The sequence below is a fragment of the Thunnus thynnus genome, chromosome 21 (assembly GCF_963924715.1).
Source record: "Thunnus thynnus chromosome 21, fThuThy2.1, whole genome shotgun sequence".
NCBI classification, from domain to species: Eukaryota; Metazoa; Chordata; class Actinopteri; order Scombriformes; family Scombridae; genus Thunnus; species Thunnus thynnus.
Window position 1 is genome coordinate 3,850,506 of NC_089537.1, and position 21,923 is coordinate 3,872,428.

General features: G+C 36.8%; 2 protein-coding genes across 2 annotated transcripts; one reads left to right on the plus strand and one right to left on the minus strand.

Annotated features, from left to right (window-relative positions):
- The first annotated feature begins 743 nt into the window (after nucleotides 1-743).
- On the plus strand, nucleotides 744-14,067 carry chrnd (cholinergic receptor, nicotinic, delta (muscle)). The gene is made up of 12 exons (XM_067577805.1): nucleotides 744-1,009; nucleotides 3,669-3,814; nucleotides 5,261-5,305; nucleotides 5,440-5,549; nucleotides 6,745-6,900; nucleotides 8,232-8,341; nucleotides 9,170-9,370; nucleotides 9,689-9,800; nucleotides 10,220-10,334; nucleotides 11,011-11,221; nucleotides 11,526-11,644; nucleotides 13,643-14,067. Exons 1-12 carry the CDS (start codon nucleotides 949-951, stop codon nucleotides 13,823-13,825), a joined length of 1,569 nt encoding a protein of 522 aa, XP_067433906.1. The 5' UTR covers nucleotides 744-948; the 3' UTR covers nucleotides 13,826-14,067.
- Nucleotides 14,068-15,144: 1,077 nt separating this feature from the next.
- On the minus strand, nucleotides 15,145-21,477 carry LOC137173191 (V-set domain-containing T-cell activation inhibitor 1-like). The gene is made up of 6 exons (XM_067577927.1): nucleotides 21,252-21,477; nucleotides 19,281-19,607; nucleotides 18,239-18,502; nucleotides 17,854-18,162; nucleotides 17,229-17,315; nucleotides 15,145-16,139 (listed from the first exon to the last, which is right to left on the minus strand). Exons 1-6 carry the CDS (start codon nucleotides 21,316-21,318, stop codon nucleotides 16,093-16,095), a joined length of 1,101 nt encoding a protein of 366 aa, XP_067434028.1. The 5' UTR covers nucleotides 21,319-21,477; the 3' UTR covers nucleotides 15,145-16,092.
- Between the last annotated feature and the right edge of the window lie 446 nt (nucleotides 21,478-21,923).

A 21,923-nucleotide genomic window follows, 5' to 3' on the forward strand; every position in this document is an offset into this window, starting at 1 on the left:
TTCCCACCTTGAAACTGTGGTAGTTGTTTAGATCTTTTGTGCTGCTGGGATGAAGATGTGTGTGAAGCATTTATCCACGTTTTAGCTTCTTTGCAGCAACATCCATCTCTGAAGCATCAGATATGTTCAATCAGAATCAGCTTTACTGGCCAAACATGTGAACACATACAAGGAAAATACACTTAATACCTTTTATTAAATTCCTTCAAAGTGTTCACTACAAATATTATCTGAGTCTGAACAGACATGGATGTAAACTGCAACTTGACTGGTTACAGTCAACAACCATGAAGGAGGCGGTATTTATAGTTAATGCTGTAACACTTTGAGATTCACTACAATCAAGAAGGTGGTACTGATTAAATGTACTGATTAAATGTATTATTATTTATTACATGTATTTGTCAGTGATAAAAATTAAAAATATAATATGCTATAATAATATAACACTCAACAACAGAAGCCAGTCTAGTACTCTATAGTAGTACTTTTACTTTTGATACTTTAAGTACATTTTGCTGATAATACTTATGTACTTAAGTAACATTTTGAATTCTGGACTTTAACTTGTAATGAACTTGTAACCACTGATTGTGACTTTTAGTGACCTTGAGTGGTATTTCTTTCATTTCTTACAGTTTTATGAGAGTTAAATCAGGTTTTTTTTCAGTAGCTTCAATTTCTAAACCTCCAGTTTAGATCTTTGTTATGATGTTATTACTGGATCTGACCCTCCTCCTCCTCCTCCTCCTCCTCCTCCTCTCTCTCTGTTTCCCGTCCAGGAGGTGGAGGAGACGGCCGCCGCCTGCTCTGGCCTGCTACACTGTCTGTTTTCTATTTTCTCCTCGCTGTGTTTCTGCAGCTGCTGCCCGTCACTCACTCTGTCAGTCGTTTGGCAGAAGGTCGGTGGGTAAAAGGACTCAGGACGTTTCTCACCAACATTCAGCCATGAAGCTCCAGCAGCGTGCAGCACTGGGCATCGTGTTCCTGCTCACACTGCTCTCATCTGGTGAGTTTTTAAATATTTAACCTGACAGATTAAGCTCATGTTGTAAAGTTGTTGTGACCAAATATTTAAATTATTACATAAGTTAGCGGAGTCTTTGCGTGCCCATACTGACTGTTTATTTGTATTAAAGTAGCCATTATTTGCCGTCACTTGTCAATATCTCTTTATTTTCATCTTTATACTAAAGTATACACAATTTTATGCATTTTTTCCCACAATTACATGCTTATTTTGGTAGAAAATCCCTTTAATAGCATGCAGACGAACACAGGACACTAAAACAGTGATTACAGAAACTCTGAGAGTCCTCTAAATGTAAAATTAATTGTCACTAATAATATAGGTCAACTAAAAGGATTAAAAACTCAAAATGATTGTTTTTCTGTAGCTGCAAGGAACCTCTTGTCCTATCAGATCAATGGACGGTGCTGACTGGGGTTTAATCTGATAAAAAGCCAATATATAAATATCAAATATGCAAATAAATAAAACCAAACATCGCTGTGTGGTAAAGTGGGAGTGTGTAGAGGTGAAATGCGGTGTGAACGGCAGCTGGTAGCACTGCTGCACTGTAGCGAGCCATCGAGCAGAGCAGCTGCCATAATACACTGAAATATGAGCAGCATGAAAGTATTCGTACACATTCAGGCGCTGTTTGTTTTCCTGTGTGTTCGACACGCAAATGCTTCATTTAAAGTGGATTTAAACTTTAAATTAACAAATGATTCAAAGATGAAACCTTGGACTTGCAATGTCTGTTTTTACCTTAAACAATAAATCAGTTTATAGAAAATAATCAATAGATGCAAAACAATATCTATTATTATCATAAATGATGATTAATCGCAGCCCTGAAGCCTAAAATGTGAGTGGAAGATTGTTTGACTGTTTCCCATGTTTTCATTTTGACTGTTTATCATAGTCATAACTGTGATAATTCTTAATTCTGATTGGCTGGCAGGTGTTCATTAATTTCTAGTAACTGCACAGTATAACGGGACACCTCTAACACAGGCGCCTGTTTGCAGTTCTTATTTATTAAACACCAGTGTCAAACTGGAGGTAAAGACAGTAACAGTGATGTGTTGCTCAAGAGCTCGAAGTTTGTGATAGTATGTGAGTAAAGGAACAAACATTTATCTAAAGATGTTTCTTGACGGTTGTCGTATTTGACCCGTCCTTGTCACTTGAATCCCACATCAGGTCAAAAGAGCTTTTCACCGTCTTACTCCGCCACTGGACCAGCAACTGGTTACCTCTCTGATCTCATTTTACCATTTACACCAGCAAACCTCTTACTGTACATCCTTCTGGTTCCTCTCACGTGTACAAAATTCATAAAAAGTGGAAAAGTTTTCATTTATGTTAGAGCAGCTCCGTCTGAAATCAAAGGATAAAGCTGTTGAGTTTTTTAAGAATATTTTTCTCACTGTCAACAAATCTCATGTGCAGAACCGAACCGACAGTTAATTGATCTACTAACAAGTATTGTGTTTGTATCCAAAGCCTGATATATCTTTTTCCTCCGTTGTTGTTTAAAAACTACTAAAAACACGTCAGTGAGTCACATCGCTGCACTGGGTGACATGTTCCTTCATCATGAAGAGTTTGGTCACGTTAGTTTGTTTAGAAACGGCTCCAAAGACTAATAACAGCATCATGTTTTCAGTCTCAGGAGAGTTGTTCTCTCTGTTTTTAAGGACAGGTCTGTCTTAAACCAGCAGTCAGGTGTCCATATGAACAGTGAAAGAGGTTTTCCTCGCTGTAATCATTCCTCCTGTTCATACTGGATATTAAAAGATCCTTCAAATGTGTTTTCAATGATAGTGATGGAGGCCAAAATCCACAGTGTGTCCACACAGTCATTTAAAAGTTGATGTGAAGCTTATATGAGTCTTCATCAGTCTGAGTTAGTCATATCAAGTGGATATCTGACACATTTACAGTCTTTTTAGCATCAAATTCCCTCTTTGTGTTTCCTCGGACAGTGTTTCCCTGTTGAGCTGTGGTGGAAGTATAGTAACAAAAAGAGGAACTTTGACACTAAGAAGACTGTAAGGTTGAAAGATATCTACTTGATTTGACTCATTTGGACGCTGAAGCTTCATATTAGCTTCAGATAAACTTTTAAATACATTTTTGCACAGAAGGAGGACTGTGGATTTTGTCCTCCATCACTTACATTGTAAGGTCATTATGAAGGCATCTTCTAATGGTCAGTATAAACAGGAGGAATGATTACAGCAAGAAAAACATGTTTCAAAGCTCATTTAGACACCTGACTGTTGTTTTGTGAACCCGTCCTTTAATTTGTGTTTCTTAATAATCTGTCTTGTTTGTTAGTTGTGCTGTTGTTTTCACTGTTGAGATGATGCACATCAAATAAATGTTGACTTGACCAGTAGGTGTTGATGTCAAGTTGATAGATGTTTTGTTGACTAAAATGTGAATTTTAAAGTATGCAGCTTATTGGTTCAGACTCATATCATATAACCGCAACATTTGGGTTTGATTCTTGGCTGCAGACTCATGTTTCCTGTCTCTCCACATGTTCAACTGTCAAATAAAGGTGAAAGAAAATTAATCTTTAAAAAGTGTGTGTGTGCGTGTGTGTGTGCGTGTGTGTGTGTGTGTGTGTGTGTGTGTGTGTGTGTGTCAGAGTGCTGGGGCAGGAACGAGGAGGAGCGTCTGATCAACTACCTGTTCAAAGAACGTGGATACAACAAAGAGCTGCGTCCCGTCGAGAGGCAGCAGGACGCCGTCGACGTTTTCCTCGCCCTCACGCTCTCCAACCTCATCTCTCTGGTAAAGCGTGTGTGTCCGTTCAGAGAGCAATTATTATTTTCTTAGAAGGAAATTATATTTTTTGATAATCCTGCAGATGCTGATACTGAAACAGTATCTTTGCTGAGTGAAAGAATATTTTTTCTTAATAACTCTTCAGATGTTCATTTAACAAAAATAACCAAATCTTATCCAAAGCTTCTGTGTCTGGAGTATTGTTGTGAACTTTTACTCTTCAGCTGTTATAAAGAAGGATTCACCTGTAAGAAGGATTTAAATGTACATTCAGATATATTTGAGGTCCAACAGGAACATCTGGAATAATAAAACTGCTTTAAACTTTTTATCAACATAATTTTCATTAAGCACTCTCTATTCTTGAAAATGAAAATGTGTGTGTGTGTTTTAAAACTCATCAATGTAAATATCTGAATTTTAAGTGATTCCAACACCTCGGTATAAGAACCAAAATGTATTTTATTATATATTATTATCTAAAAACTGCAACAACAAAAAAAGAATAAACAACAGTTTAGAAATGTAAATAATAAACTGTAGAATAATTAAGACGATGGATTAAATGGATTAAAGATTAAGGTGCAAAACTAAACAACACAGCCCTGATAAGTGACTGCGGTAATCAATCAGATATTGAACTGATGGCCGAAAGGATTCTTGTTTTTGTATTCTTTTTTTTATCTTTTATATATTATTATTTTCTTTCTCTTTTCTTACCATATTTTGCTGACTCATTATTTGTCTTTCACAGTAAAATACACAAATATTAAAAGAATGCTAGAAGCATGAAGCACGTGTTATTCTGCACTCTTGTGATTAAGGATACAAAAAATATATTGTTTTACTTGATGGGTTTTGGTAATCGATACCTTTAAGGTATCGACCGAAATAACCCACTAAGTAGTATCGAAACTTCTCCGGTTAAACGATACCTGTGTTCGATCCTATTTGTACTCAGATCTAGAAAAAAAAGACTATTTGTATGGTTTTGCTCGCAGCCAATCACCGCAATCGATTTAATGCGACATGTGATTGGTTCACTACTGCAGCAGCTACAGTCTGTGGTGATAATACTTCAATGTACAGTTATAGTAGACAAAAAAGGTATGGAATGAAGTACTGGTATCGGTCTCACTGTAAGGGGACTGGTATTGGTACTGGTATTGTGATTATTTAAATGACACCCAGTCCTTCTTGTACATGGAAATTTAAACTCGAATGTTAGATTTTTATTCACTTCTAACATCTCAGCTATCAGAGTTACTATACTCATCTCATCAGCAATTAACACACTTTTTCAATGGGCCGGTTTATGTTTCAAAACTGCTGAGGAGGTTTTTTGAAAGTGAGTTTTTGAAGCCAGAAAGAAATCGTTGAAGATGAAGAAGATTTCGTCAGCTGATCTTAATTAATAAATTATTAATCTGTCTTTTTCTTTTCTGTCTGTAGAAAGAAGTGGACGAGACGCTGCTGACCAACGTATGGATAGAGCATGTTAGTAAACGACAACCAGTTACTCTTTCACTCTTCCACAAGATTCTTAAACCATTATACTTTATATACAATATCTAATATAGCCATGTGTGTGTGTGTGTGTGTGTGTGTGTGTGTGTGTGTGTGTGTGACAGACGTGGATCGACTACCGGCTGACGTGGAATATAACGGAGTTTGACGGCATCGATATGCTTCGCCTCCCGCCTTACATGGTTTGGCTCCCGGAGATTGTGCTGGAAAACAAGTGAGACTTTTTTATTATTTATTTATTTACATGTGTGTCGACAACACACACACACACACACACACACACACACACACACACACACACACACACACACACACACACACAAGAAAGTGACGGCCCACAACTAATTTATTATTATCTATTTATTTGTTTTAATTTTTTTTTATTAATACTTTATTATTTTATTGTAACCTGTTTATTTTGTGTAGTATTTCATAATTTTATTTTTAATTGAGTCTTTTATTGCTTGTATTTTCTTTTATCATTATAACTGTTTATTACATTTACTTTTACTTATTCAATTATCTCTGCTAAAGCTAAATCTTTTTCTTTCTAATCTTTTATTATCTTTTATTGTTTATCTTATTTACATTTTAGCAATCTTTGAAATTTTACTTGTGTCTTGTCTTTAGTCTCCCGATATTACCCATATTTACCATATTATTTATATTTACTTATAAAATATTTACTTATAAAACACTTTGCATTCGACTTGTATGTAAGATGCCACATAAATAGGATTTGATCGATTGATCTGTCGATAGTGAGTCTCACAACTTTACGATAGTGTGACACTAAATCACTGGAGTGCTTCTTTAAAGGTGCAGTGTGTAGAGTTTAGTGGCATCTAGCAGAACTGACTCGGCAGAAACTGAATATAATATTCATAAGTATGTTTTAATTAGTGTATAATCACCTGAAAATATGAATCGTTGTGTTTTTCTTAGCTTATAATGGGCCCTTTGTATGTATGTAGTGTGTCCTCTTCTGCGGAGCCGCCGTGTTGTACCGCCATGTTTCTACAGTAGCCCAGTGAGGACAAACCAAACACTGGCTCTAAAGAGGACCTTTCATGTTTTTTGTGAGTTTCACGGCCACTGTAGGTTGAGGGGACAGTGAGGGGATGGGTATTAATTTGGTTGCAATCTGCAACTTCACCACTAGATGCCACTAAAACCTACACACTGGTCCTTTAAGTAAGTAAAACTTTATTTATAAAGTACTTTTCAAAACCAGGGTTGAGTCCATATAACAATAAAAATGTATGAATAAATGTTCCTGTAAAAGACAGAAGACAGAAAAAATAAGTCTTGAGATTTAAAGCAGAGTCCTTGAACACAACACTGAGCCTTTAATTGCTCTAACTGTGTATCTTAATCCCTCTCGCCTCCCCTCTCTCTCTCTCTCCCAGTAATGATGCCCAGTTCCAGGTGGCTTACTACAGTAACGTGCTGGTGGACTCAACAGGTCTCTGTTACTGGCTGCCTCCCGCCATCTTCCGCTCCTCCTGCTCCATCAACGTCAACTACTTCCCCTTCGACTGGCAGAACTGCACGCTCAAGTTCACGTAAGACAGAAACCAGACAGCGACATGTACTGTTAAAACACAGATAAAGGGGACATATTCTGCACATTTCCAGCTCTATATTTATATTCTGGGGCTCTACTGGAATATCTTTACATGATTTACAGTTAAAAACTCCTTATTTATCTTCTACTGGCCCTTTATACAGCCCCTCAGTTCAGCCTCTGTCTCCATCATGTCATACATGTTTGAGCCGAAATCAGATCTGACAAAATCGTCACCAAAGTAGAAAAAAACTGTCGCAAACGAAGCGTTCAGAGCAGGTTGAAGCCTGCGGGGAGCATTTCTACGTACGTTCACCTCAAGTTTTGGAACTTTGACCTTGTTTAAGAAAGATATCCAATATCATAACAGTATAAAAATAACAGAAAATCACAAAAAGCAAAATATGTCCCCTTTAAGAAGAAAAGTGAGGAATTTACTTTGTGAGAAAATGTCATAATTAAAATGTTTTTGTTTTTTAAATAGTCCAACTTAATGTTAATCAGAATAATTCACATCTTTTAACTGTAATATACTGTCTCTGATTCATTCTGTTTATATAGTCATGTGATATTCAGAATATTGTCTTGACTTTATAACAGACTGCAGATCAATGACAACTATATAAATAATTCATTACTAAACAACAAATAAACAGAAAAGAAACAGAAATACAAATACAAACAAAAATTTAATACATTTCCAATTCTTTCAATAATTGATCAATTGCATTTTTCACTTTTCAGGCTAACATTCCTGCTTCCAGCCTTCAAACTGCTGCTTTTCTTCGTCTTATGTGACAGATTAACTAAATATCTTTAGATCGACTGACTGCTGTAGATACATGAATAGGTTTCAAAAAGAAAATCAGAATATTGAAGCGTGAACGTTTTAACTGTGAGAAAATCAGGAATTAGATGTTTAATTGATCATAAAGGTGCAGAAATTGAGATTTCTACATTTTATTGTACTTAAAATTGGATGTATGTCAGGGCAGCTGGAAAGTTTGTAAAGAAAATGATGAAAAATGAAATTGCATCAAAAATGTACTGTACATATGGAATACAGAAGAAAAAATAAGATAAAATATAAGTTCTAAAAAAACAATAAGGGTGCAGAAATCTACTAACAAGCAAAAAAATAATTCAGAGCTGAACACGAGATGTAAATAAATACTTTTTTACCAACTAATTTTGTGATTGTGCAGCAGTTGCCGCAGTTTTTTAATAAAACTTTTTGTGAAAATGTGCCATTAACCTTCCTGAAGCTTTTACTTTGGAAATACTTTTTATTTTTTTATTTAAAACTCCATTTCCCATGTTGCTTTGCAGCTCTCTGACTTACAATGCCAAAGAGATCAAGATGCTCCTGAAAGAAGAAGAGGATGAAACCAGCAAATGGACGGTCGAGTGGATCGTCATTGACCCTGCCGGTTGGACGGGTACGTGTCATTTATTACGCCAAAAAACAGCATAATAAATCACAAACTGATGTTTTCTTTGCATATTTTAGTTATTTATTTAATTGTTCGGTTTTTTGTTGGTGCTACAGGTGACAGCTCATGTCGGGGATCTCAACACTTTTTGATTTTTGACAACTTAAACGCTCATGTTAACTTGTTACAGAAGGCTAAAGTGATAAATATGAATATGCTATTTTCAGATATTGATTGCATGTGTTCTGCATTTTAATGTCATACTAATACCACAAACGTAATGGGCAACACTTTGCTTTAAGTCCCCCTATTTAGCATTTATAACAGTATATAAACAGTTAATAAATGGTTTACAACACATGATTATGTGGTTGTCAGCAGATATAAATGTCTCAATATCTCAATATAGTAAAACTATGGAGGCTGGGAGAAAAATAACTAATTAATGCTCTTAACTTAGTTATTTGTGCTCTCAATTTAATAATTTGTGCTCTCAATAAGTAACAGAAATGTCTTTTTCATCACTTTCTTCAAATTATCGGCTGACTGAATGCGTTTGGCGTCGTCTCAAAAAGAGCAGAACAGGCGAAGTAGATAAACCGAGAGCACGAATTAAGAGATCAGGAATAGATTTTTCTTCTCCTTGGACCCTCCCAGGCTCCGTATATAAAATATGTCTTCATAGAAGAAGTTATAATTGTTGACAAATACACGTTGCAGCTCTCGTCACATTTATATAAAGGAGTTGAGGAGATAAGCTCGGACGCGTCTAAACTTCTTCCTTCCTTCTTTCTCTCTCTCTCTCTCTTCCTCATCCTCCGTCTTTGTCGGCAGAGAACGGCGAGTGGGAGGTCATCCACCGGCCGGCCAAGAAGAACACCTACAAGCACATTCCCATGGAGAGCAACAAGCACCAGGACATCACCTTCTACCTCATCATCAAACGCAAACCTCTCTTCTACATCGTCAACATCATCATCCCCTGTGTGCTCATCTCCTTCCTGGCCTCGCTCGTCTACTACCTGCCCGCTGACAGTCAGTGCTCGTTTAAAAACCGCTCTTAGATGACTGGTGTATATAGTTTGATTAAATTATTATAGTTATTTTTACTTTTTGGCTATGATATCGTCTCTTTAAGCTCTGAATGGATCTTTTTTCTTGTTTTAAAAGCTTCCCAACTTATCACGTTATCACAAGAAAAGTTTGTTTTAATGAGATACGTTCATTTTGTGAAATAACGAGACAGTTTTGTGTTATAACAATAAACATTTCTTGTTAAAACGGAATAATCTGGTGTGTGTGTGTGTGTGTGTGTGTGTGTGTGTGTGTGTGTGTGTGTGTGTGTGTGTGTAGGCGGTGAGAAGATGACGTTGTCCATCTCGGTGCTGCTGGCTCAGTCTGTCTTCCTGCTGCTGATCTCTCAAAGGCTGCCGGAGACGTCCATGTCGGTTCCTCTTATTGTCAAGTAGGTAACGCACACGCGCACACACACACACACACACACACACACACACTATGGGATTAGATTTGTTCTTACTAACTGAACAAAATCTCCAAAGAATCTGAAAAAAACAGTAAATTGAAATTGAATAAAAACAGGCAACATGTACAAAACTATACAAAAGTGCTGCATTTGGTTACAATATTCTCAATTTTTCTATCAGTTTTTGTTTGTTTTGCTGCTGAATTGTGTCGTTAACATTATCGCATCACATTTCTGAAAATCAGCGGCCAACGTATCCATATGGTTATTATAAATTAAGAAGACATTTACCTTCTATTAAGAGTTGCGAGAGAAAGAAAGAATTGGTAGCGGGGAAATTAATTTATCTCTTCCACTGCTGTTTTGGAGCCCAGTTTAAAATGTGTGTGTGTGTGTTGCAGGTACCTGATGTTCATCATGGTGCTGGTCACGGTGGTGGTGTTGAACTGCGTGGTCGTCCTCAACTTGCACTTCAGGACACCGAGCACACACGTCATGTCTCAGTGGACCAAGAGGGTAACACACACACACACACACACACACACACACACACACACACACACATATATCCATATGAAAGGTTGATATTTGGCCTTTTAATTAAATAGTTGTCAGCTCTGATGTGACAGACAGAAGACGTTTTGATTGATTGACTGATTGATTGATGCTCCTGTTTGTATTGACCTTTAACCTGATTTAAATGTGGTTCGTTGATTTCTTTCCTTAAAGAAGCCAAAAAATGCATCAACAGACTCAGCAGATAGTTACTGGTTGATTTCAAAAGATAAATTTCCCTTCATGTAGTAATTTTAACCAATATTATCTTCATTCGTATGTGTCTGTTTTACTTTTTGTCTTGTCCGTCAGTTTTTCCTCTTATTTTGGTCGTATACAGTAGAATACATGGAAATCCTTGTGTACAAATCTTTCTAAAATATGTGCAAATAAATAAAAAATAAAAAAATGGTAGTGTTATATAAGTGTGCTATATAAATAAAGTTAAGTTTCTTTAGTTTTTTTTCCAGCAGACTGTGTCTAACCATATTTATTGAACAGACTGTAAATAAATCTTTAGACACTACAGGTGTTTATATTTTTCATACCTTGTTTCAGCAGAAAAAAAGATTATTTAAACGTTTATTTGAACATTTACGGATGCTGCTGTTGTCTATTTGTCCTCCTCTCTGTCCAGTTCTTCCTTGAGCGGCTGCCTCGCATCCTGCATATGTCCCACCCTACAGAGGCGGAGCCATACTGGGATGGGGCGTTGCCGCGGCGATCCAGCTCGGTGGGCTACATCGCCTCGGCGGAGGAATACTACAGCGTGAAGTCTCGCAGCGATCTGATGTTTGAAAAGCAGTCGGAGAGACACGGACTGGTGGCACGACCCACACAAGCTGCCAGTAAAGTTTCTCTCCGTCCACGTTCAATAATATCAATGAATCAACAATAATTAAATTAAGATAATTTATTGTGCAGCAGGTCTTAGATACACTTTGAATATAGAGTCATGATTTCATGTTAAAACAACAGCTCTAAGTATCCCAGACATGTTGAAATTCTTACGTTTCAACCAAATTTATCCCAGTTTTAATCTAGAAGTCTGTGGCATTACCAAACTAATGCTTGAACTGGGAGGCTCTAACAGGTTTATTAACCCTTTATATGTGTGTGTGTGTGTGTGTGTGTGTGTGTGTGTGTATGAAGTGAAAAAGCTGCAGGAGGAAGGAGGTGTGACGGAGCAACTTTACGGAGAGATCAAGCCGGCTGTGGACGGAGCGAACTACATCATCAAACACATGCGCAACAAGAACGACTACAACGAGGTGAGACGGAGACAAAGTTAAAAAAGGGATAATAGTTATTTTTATTTAGCAGCTCTACTGGAATATATTTGCATGATTTCCAGTTAAAAACTCCTTATTTATCTTCTACTGGTCCTTTATGCAGCCCCTCAGTTCAGCCTCTGTCTGAAACAGGCAGTTTTAGCTCCTGTCTCTTTAAGGCCCCGCCTCCTGATGAGCCCACACTGTTCTGATTGGTCAGCTTCAGGAAGCTTCCTCCGGCTCCGGAGGCTACGTAAACAAACTATAGTAGCAGGATTTCACTACTTTTTCTCATTCTTTAACTGAAATGGAAACTTCTCAAATATATCTGCTAGGGATGCACATATTATCGGCACATCATCGGTATCGGCCGATAGATGAAATGAACATTTTCTGCCGATTATGAGAGGCCGATTTGTTGCCTTCTCCTCCACCGCCTGACTGTGTTTCCCTCCACGGACTGTTTCACCCTGATGGTCGCGGTGTTTCCTCCGCAGGCTGCACTTCACTCAAACCAGACCCGCTGCTTCTTCTAGCGGAGGCTAGCTGGCTGTGCTTCCCTCCAGCCATGCTGCTGCTAACGCTCCACTAGCCTGTCAGCTAATGTTAGCCCCGGCTCTCCATGTGGATCCAACCAGAGCATCGAACCCCGGTTTGTTATTCAGGTTAAAGTGGGAAGAAGCAGCTGATCTGACGGGCAGCTTGAGTGAAGTGCAGCCTGCGGAGGAAACACCAGGACCGTCAGGGTAAACAGTCCGCGGAGGAGCTGCTGTGTTTGGCTGCACAGATAGGAAACACCTCAGCTGACAGGATGTACCACTCTGTTTGGGGGGGAAAAAAATCTTCTTTTTGGTTTATAACGGCAGTTGGCAACCAGCGTATTAGGTGCATTACCGCCACCTTCTGCTCCAGAGTGTGGACCAGAGATTAAGTCCTACACATTAATCCTGTCTGTCTAATAAACTCAATGAAAACTCTGCTGATCCACCCACTTGGCAGGTTCATTAAAGTTTTTATGCTGAGCTCCTGAACCCCAGTCTTCCTAAATTCTTCCTTCATATATTGTCTTTCTTGATCATACTTAGTACAGTCTATGCTTACATGCATAATAGTCTCCTCAGCCAGCTGGAAAGAAATATGTGCATATATCGGCATCGGCAATCAGCCACAATGAGTTGGAAATATCGGCATATCGGATATAAAAAATCCAATATTGTGGATCCCTAATATCTGCACATGTTCGAGCCTGAATCTGATCTGAAATACGAGAGTGGACAACATGTCAGACCTAAAGGGGCTGCGGCAGCGGTGGGTGTGTTGTTTGAGGTACCATCGAGACAATGAAATACAATCCAGGAAGTCGAGTTGGAGACACAGATGAATCCATTTAAAGGTTTATCAGAGGCCAAAACACTGCAAAGTGGTTTGTAAAACTCACAGACAGGATTTTTCGGCGTTCACGTTTCAAAGTAATCCAACAGGAATGTTCGTTTGCATGTATGTTATTGGCCAACACAGCGCCTTGGTGGATGGCGTGGGATTGAGCTGTTTTTTCACGCAGAGCTGATGTCAGTCTGAACGCCCCCCCTTACTAATAACATTAACGATGTCGATGATGAACCACGACAGTGTGACAGTAAGTCAGCATGTAGCAGCAGTACCAGGACCCTGAAAGTGAAGCAGCTAAATGGAATTCAGCCATCATTCATTTTATTATTTAAACCTGCTGTGACAAGTCAAAATCAGAGCTGCAACTAAAGAATATTTTCATTATCAGATTAATCTTGTTGTCTATAAAATGTCACATCAACCACCATCGCAACCACTGAATATTTGGCATTTTTGCTGTAAAAATGACTAAAAACGATTATTCAATTATCAAACCAGTTGCCAATTATATTTCTGTCAATCAATGCATTGACTAATCGTTGCAGCTCTAGACAAAACGTCTGTGAAAATGATTGTAAATTAGAAAAGAAACTGCTGCTCTCTTCGCAGGAGAAAGATAACTGGAGCGGCGTCGCTCGTACGGTGGACCGTCTCTGTCTCTTCCTCGTTACCCCGGTGATGACCTTCGGCACCATCATCATCTTCCTGATGGGAATCTGTAACCATCCTCCACCTCTGCCCTTCGCAGGAGACCCACACAACTACAGAGAGGAGAACCCACGCCTGCTGTGACACACACACACACACACACACACACACACACTGAGCAACAGAAAGTCACATGACTCTAATGTTCAAATCCAAAAGTTTGCTGCTTTTTAATTATTTATGTTTGAAGACTTTTCCAGGTACATAAACAGTATATCTGTGTGGTTTATTTTCTTAAATTTGAAGTGAACGACTGAATCAGTATATTACAATTGAAATATTGATTCATTTGTGTGGTTTGAATAAACATTTATACTCAAACATCATTTATTTTGTTTCATTTTTTTCTGATCTGTACGTTGTCTGTATGAGCAGGATGTGTTTATGTATTTATTTATGTATTTTCAGATGAGGGTTATGGGTTAAATATTCCAGTCCTATATACATTATAATCAGTTTTAAATTTTGTTTCTACTGTTTTCCAAAGAAAGAAGAAGACAGAAAACATCTTCAATGATGGAAATGTTGGAGAATCTAGATCTCAGTGGATTTAGGACAGATTTAAAGTTTAGATGGCTTCAGATTGATACAAACTATAAATAAAAAGGGTTAAATTCTGCTTATTTAAACTATCAATCTCTAAAATCTCCTTGATATATAAATAAAAAAATAAAAATACAAACTATAATAATACATTTTAAAATAGTATTAATACAAAATCATGCAAATTAAATAAATGAAGAAAAACGCAATCAAAAATATAAAATAAAAATAACATTAAGCACAAAAAACATTTATGTTTAATACAAAATAATAAAGAAATACTTTTTCATTACAGGCTGTCTGTGACTTGTTTCTAATCTGCTTTTCATTAGAAATTTGACTTGAGCAGATTTTAATGGGAAATTTGTAGTAAAAGTTTGTTTTCTTCCATTGTGGTGTTGATATTTTTACTGTAGTAAGATATTTAGGAATAGACTTCCAGTATTAATGATCACAATAAAAAGTGAAAATGAGGATAAAAAAAGTTCTGGTGTTTAAAATCTGTAACATCCACTGTGGGAAAATAAAACTAAATGAAAGTGAGATCCTTCTGCAGTAACCAGCTTCTGTTTTTTCTTAATGTTTAAAATGTTGTCTGACTGGTCTGAGCAGATTTGATCTTTTCACACATGGATGATAAAGACAAGGAAGCAAATACTGTTTAATGGTAAATGGACTGTCCTTGTGTAGCGCCTCTCCAGTCTTCTGACCACTCAAAGTGCTTTTTATGCTACGAGTCACATTCACACACATTCATACGCTGATGGCAGGGTACCAAGCAAGGTGCCAGCCTGCCCATCAGAAGGAATCTAATCATTCACAATTTGGGATTCAGTATCTTACACAACTTTAAAATTTTATTCAGAATTATAGAGATACAGAAGTACACAGTCACAAGATCATTTAACAGTTATGACACATGTATGTTTATAGAAAAAAAGAGCAGGATGAAGTTTGAACCACAGTGACAAATAAAGGGGCTCATTCTTTTTCACTGCAGGTTAAAAAACATAACAGAGGCAAAATATTGTTTGTTAAATAGCCAAATAGCTTCTTGTTGCTTTTTTTGTTTGTTTGTTCTCCATTTAATGTTGATAAAAAAGAGGAAGAAAACAACTTTCTAATCCAGTTTCCTTTAAGGCCCTGCACACCCACACAGGTGGTTTCGGTTATTCTGGTTGGACCTCTGCTCAGGTGGAATGTGGTGCAGATTTACTGGAGATGACGTGAGATCACCTGACGTCAGGCACTAAAAGAATGATCAAGGTGTGGTTTGTTTTACCAGAACAGCTGCAACAAAGCTAACAGGAGGGTAAAGGGGATGTCAATAAAACAGTCATGAGAAGAGGTCAAATCAGCCAAAATACATGAAATGACCTGTGTGCAGGACTTTTAACAGGTTTATAAAATGTGTACATGAATAAAACAATAGTGAGAAAATGTAACTAATAAAATTAACCTTAAATAATACAAAGCGAAAACACTACAATATGTACACTACATATTTACAGTATCGTAAATGATTTTTTACAGTAGGTTTACCGTCCTCAGACTGAGTGTCATCGTTGAAAAATGAAAGAGAAACAAACTGTTGAAGATCATAAATTACATAGTAATTATATTTTTACACACTGATGTGGATGTGAGTTTGATTCATGCATAAAGATGTTTTTTCTTAATAATTAACTTAATTATCAAAATTAATCAAAATTAAAATATTTTTTTTCTGTTGTATCCTATTACTGTTTGCTGCTGCAATGACGTATTTTTAATCAAAGCTTATCCGTCAGCTGCGTTCAAACTGACATTCAACTTTCTTCTTCTTTTCCTTCTCCTTCTTGTTCTGATCTTCTGTCTGTGAGAAAATAACAGTTCATAGTTACAGGTTCAACTTTAAGGCTTCAAGGACGAGTTCACATTTTTCCAAGTGTGTCTTAAACCAGCAGTCAGGTGTCCATATGAACAGTGAAAGAGGTTTCCTCAGTGTAATCATTCCTCCTATACATACTGGATATTAAAGATTCCCTTGAAATGTGCTGTAGATAACGTGTTACGTTAGCGTGTTAGCATTAACTAACATGCTAACGTGACCCCTGAGTTTAAAGAGCAACTTGCAGGTTGAATTTCTTAAAGTCTGTGTATCATGAAAATTATCATGAGATTTATTTAGTTTAATGAGACATAAAGACAAATTCAAATGGAAAAGTAAACGTTCTGAGTAGAGCTACATGTTTGCGAGCTTTCTTTACTTAAATAATCAGCTGAGTTTTAAATATATTCACTAATATTTTCTTGGTTAATATTCCTATTAAATGCTATATAGTGTTAAATGGTGTCTATTAGTTCTAGATAGTTACTGATGGAGGGCGGTTTGATGATAAACATAGAAGCCAAAGCAGATAATTACTCGTAACATTTGGTTTGGTGTTAACATTAACATATGTATTGTGAAACTGTTCCCCCTAAAACCAAAACAACTAAAACTAAAAATTCAATACTATAAGGTCAGTTAGAGTGACTTTTGTTATAATTATTTTAATGCAAAAGCAGAATGTCAATGCTGCGTTCACATGATACAGATATTACCCTAATTATTATTTTTTAATGGCATTCAAGCCAAGATAACACTGACAAATATTGATGCTTCATGTTATGAGGTCTATAATTAAAGGTGAATAAAAACCCAGATGTGATGCTATTTTGATCAGTGTTTTAAACAATGCTTCCTACTCCAACATGTCTGTAGTAACTAACTGTAATCATTAGATAGTCGTCCATTAAGTTTACAGACTGACACTGAGAGTGGTCTCAGTGATTTCTTATTCTGACAGTACATGAACGGAAAGGATCAATTTCTAGGTCAAACCACAACAATAAGCCCCTCCCTTTTATGTTCATGGTGTGATTCAGTTTGTTTCTTTAAGAAACTGGTTGAATTACTCACTTTTAGAGTAACAGAACACCACCGCCGCAAAGGACAGGAAGAAAACCAGGCCAATGGATACGAAGATGTAGATGTGCTGTTTACACTCTGAAAAGGGAATTAGACACACAATCCTGAAAAATATCAGCATTTTCCCAACCAGCCTTAAATCTGTTTCCTCTTTAAACTATTTGGAGTAAAACATCCAAACCTTTGCTAGCTGCACCACAGCGATATACACATTCATGCATCATTAATTACAATCCAATAAAATAATTATCATTATTCTGAAATGGGGCATTCAGTAAAATGAGCACTTTTACTTTTGGTACTCTAAGTACATTTTTATGCAAACACATTTTTATTTTTACATATTAAGTAAATGTGTGATAACATGAATTAACAGAGTATTTCTATACTGTGGTATTACTACTTTTACTTACATAAAAAATCTGAGTATTTCTTCCACCACCTGTGCTTTCTGCTGTTTCATGCTTCTCATTTTAAAGATGCAAAAATAACAGTCATGTTGCAGTATGACACAAAGTATCCAAAATCTCAATTAACTGCTCACTACAGAGTCAACTATTAAGATTCCTGTAACATAATGAATGTGGTTTATAAATAGCAGCGATGGTGTCATTACTTGCAGTTAAGGTGACGTCAGTCTGGGTGATGTACTTCTCCTCAGGTGTGCTGACCTCACAGGTGAAGGTTCCTTGGTGCTCTGACTTCAGTTTGTGCAGCTTCAGGCTTCTCGACGCTGAAAGGTCGTCGGGGACATGAAGCTTCCAATGATCCCAAACCTTTACCTGAGACTTCTGATTAGTGATGCTGATCGAGAGGATTGGATCTGAGCGTCCGAACCTCCAGGTGAGCTTAAAGCTTTGAAGGACACTGTGAGGAAAACTGCAGGGAAGCATCATGTTGCGGCCTGGACAGGCCTGGATAGAAGCTACAACAAAGAGTAAAACATGATGGTTTGTGTACAGCAAAGTTAACTTTATACCAAAAATTCAAAACTTCATTACCTTCATGCTTCAGGAAGGTTGTTTTTTTGTTGGTGTCACTGGATACACAGCAAATGTAAGTCTGAGTGTTTTCCTTCAGCATTAGTGAACTCTTGATGTCATACAAGCCGAGTCGGGTTTTCTGGCTCTTTGTTTTGTCCTTGAGGAATCCAGGATCACTCGGAGGATCTGTAGACCAGGTGAGGTTCGGAGCAGGGTAGATACCCTCAGCTCTAAAGGTAACTGAATCACCACCGAACTCAACGTCAACCTCTCGGACCAGAGCTACGGAACAGAACTTTGTTAAAGGTGCTCTGTAGAGGTTAAATTTGACATTTAAATTTCAGTCATTAGGTCACAAACATGTTGAAGGAATTTAAACCCTCATAGAACTTAGCAAAGCTTTTTTTTTTTTTAAATATTCACAAAATCTGTATTGTTTACATTGGCTTACAGTTTTCCTTTTATTGGTGCTTTGCAAGCTTTTTGCAGTACATGACAGTCATTAACTGTTGATATGTGGAATTGCAAGAAACCAAAGGATGTCATACAGCTGTTATTTTGATAAATGTAGACAGTCTTAAATTAGATTTAAATTCCAATTTTATTTACTAAAGCATCGGGCAATTTGACAGGCAATGACTAGCAACTAATGAGATATTTCCAGGTAAGAATCTTGAAAAAATGGCCTCTGAACAATAATAGAGCTGCAATTATAAGCTGATTAATAGATTAGTTGTCAATTATCAAATTCATTAGCAACTATTTTGATAATTTAGATTGTTTGGAGTAATTAAGAAAAAAAATCAAAATTTTCTGATTCCAGCTTCTCAAATGTGAATATTTTCTGGTTTCTTTAATCTATCAAAGTAAACTGAATATCTTTGGGGTGTGGACGATTGGGCGATATAAAACAAGGCATGATGACGTCATCTTGGGCTTTGGGAAACAGTAATCAACGTTTTTGGATTTTTATGGATCAAACAACTAATGATTAGTTGAGAAAATAATCATTACTTGCCAAAACATGACAAAAATATGACTTCCTCACAGCAGTTTGTACCTTTTACAACAAGAGAGATGATGCAAGACTCTTTGGACTCAGGTTCGGTTATAGTGATGCAGACGTATTTGCCCTGGTCTTGCGGTGTGACGTTTCTCAGCAGCAGTGTGCTGTTTCCCTTCAGTACCTGGTCTTTGTACAGGGCTGTTCTTCCTTTGTACTCATTGGCCTGTGACATGTGGCCCTTGACAAAGTCGGTGTTGCCATGGCGTGTGCAACTCACCACGACCCTGTTCTTGTACCATATGATCTTCACACCTTTGCCATCAGATTGGAACTGACACGGGAGCACACATTCCTCCAAATTCAGACACGTGACGGTGAACTCTGGAAACAAACGCAAACAGGAAAACACATTTAAATTTAGACATAAAGCCTTTTTTCCACTGAGATTCCACTTTCACAACCAAACATGCTTTTCTGCAGGTAACAAACTGCTCACAAGTATTCAGATAAGACTTCTCTGTGAAAAAGTTCTCTGAGGGCATCATATCACAGAAACAGAGTGAATAAAAAGGAGAAACTGTTGTCGACTGTTGTTGCAAGATGATTGAACAGTTTGGGGAGTGTTTGGTACACATTACAGCCTTCAGTACCAAGTGACTATTGTTGGATAGTCACAGCCTACAGTTTTAAAACTTTCCAGCTGAGGCTCATGAGAATTGGTTTGCATTAGTTTATGAGTAATCCTAGTAGGTCATGTGGTAGAAGAAGATATCTGTGTGGAAATCATTTTGCTAAATCTCAAAATACCTCTCCTGTCCTGTACTTCATCTTCACATATGCATCAAAGGGAAAGTTTGACATTTTGGGAAATAAGTTTATTCACTTTCTAGCCAGGAGATAAATGAGAAGACTGATGCATCTTTCAAGTTTGTCTGGTAAATATGAAGCTACATCCAACAGCCAGTTAGCTTAGTTTAGCATAAAGACTGGAAATAGCTAGCCTCGTTCTGTCCAAAGGTAACTAAATCCTTCTACAAACACTGGCAGTTTTAATGGCAAATAGACATTTATACACTTTATACACTTATTTTTGTACAGATTAAACAAACCAGATATAACGTGTTGATTTGTGAGCTTTAAGCATTCCTGAGATAAAAACAAAAGAAAATAAAGACACAAAACAAAATAAAAGCAACTAAATTATGTCAAAAAAAACAAATTTTATGAACCTCCACCACCCATTTTATTTCAAAGATCAGAGGTCCATGTGTTATAATTCTCATGAACAAAAAAAGTGCTCCCCCAAATAAATTGTTTGCTTTACAGATTATGAATCCATTCATAGATTCGTTTCCATATTATATTTCCATATTAATATCATAAACTGTCATAAACTGTGTTGGACAAACAAACTATAGAAAAAAAGCCCATGCATTTCCATCACTGTAGGATACTGGAGAAACACAATTTACTGAGCTTTGACAATTTTAGATTATTCTAAAATTTGTGCCTAGTTTATAACATTTTAAATGGTTTGGCCTCCTCCACTATGTGACTTTGTGTTCACTCACTCAGTAAGTTCTATTAGACCCTCCAAAATATCCTCTATATGAGATTGTACCATTTCGTCACACTGCATTTGGACAGCTTTGTCTGTGAAATCCACAACTCAGTGGAAAGTCCTGCCTGATGATATGAAGAGCTGCAGTTCAATCAGTATGTTTAAAAACAAATTCAAAAATCTGCTAAAAACCACTCAGCTCTGTAACCACTGACTCTAAATTTCATCTCATCATTTTCTCGTGAACGCAAACAATCTTGCTTTTAATTTGACAAGTTTACATTATTAATTTCTAGTTGACATTGTGGGTGTATATCATGTGCTCTTGACTGTAGCTCACAGGCTGTGTCTACACATGACCAAATATTTACAAATACATTTTATGTGATGTGAGATTTCTACAATATTTTCTGTTTATAATCTAGTATTCAACATGCATGACACACCTGCATCTGACTGCTCACCTTTTCCTGCTGCTGGAGAGAAAATCCACAAGAGAAAACAGAGGGGGAATCCTGTATATAGAGCCATAATTAACTGACAAAAACCATCTCCTTCTGAGCCCGACAGCAGTCTGACAGGACTGACAACTATTTACCTGAATTTACAGGTTTGAAGGTCTTCCCTTTGTAGATGGACTGACTAACTGATGGGGTTGCAGCGCTCCCTGCTGGGCAGATACTGACAAAGTTCATCTTAATTGTCAGTACTTTCATTTCATATGATTTACACAGGCAGCATTACTGTTTGAGCTAACAAACAAAAATAAATAAAATAAAAATGCAAACCATAATAATGCATTTTAAAATAGTATTAATACAAAAATAATGAATTAAATTTAAAAAGAAAAACACAATAAAAATATAAAATAAAAATAACATTAAGCACAAAAAAATAAACATTTAATACAAAATAATAAAGAAATACATTTACATTACAACTGTTTCTCACGATTGGGGCTTTTCATTAGAAATTTGACTTGAGCACATTTTAATGGAAAACACTTCCAGTAAAAGGCTGTTTTCTTCCATTGTGGTGTTGATATTTTTACTGTAGTAAAAGATTTGGGAACAGACTTCCAGTATTAAAGATCATAATAAAAACTGCAATTGAGGATAAAAAAAAGTTAACCCTAA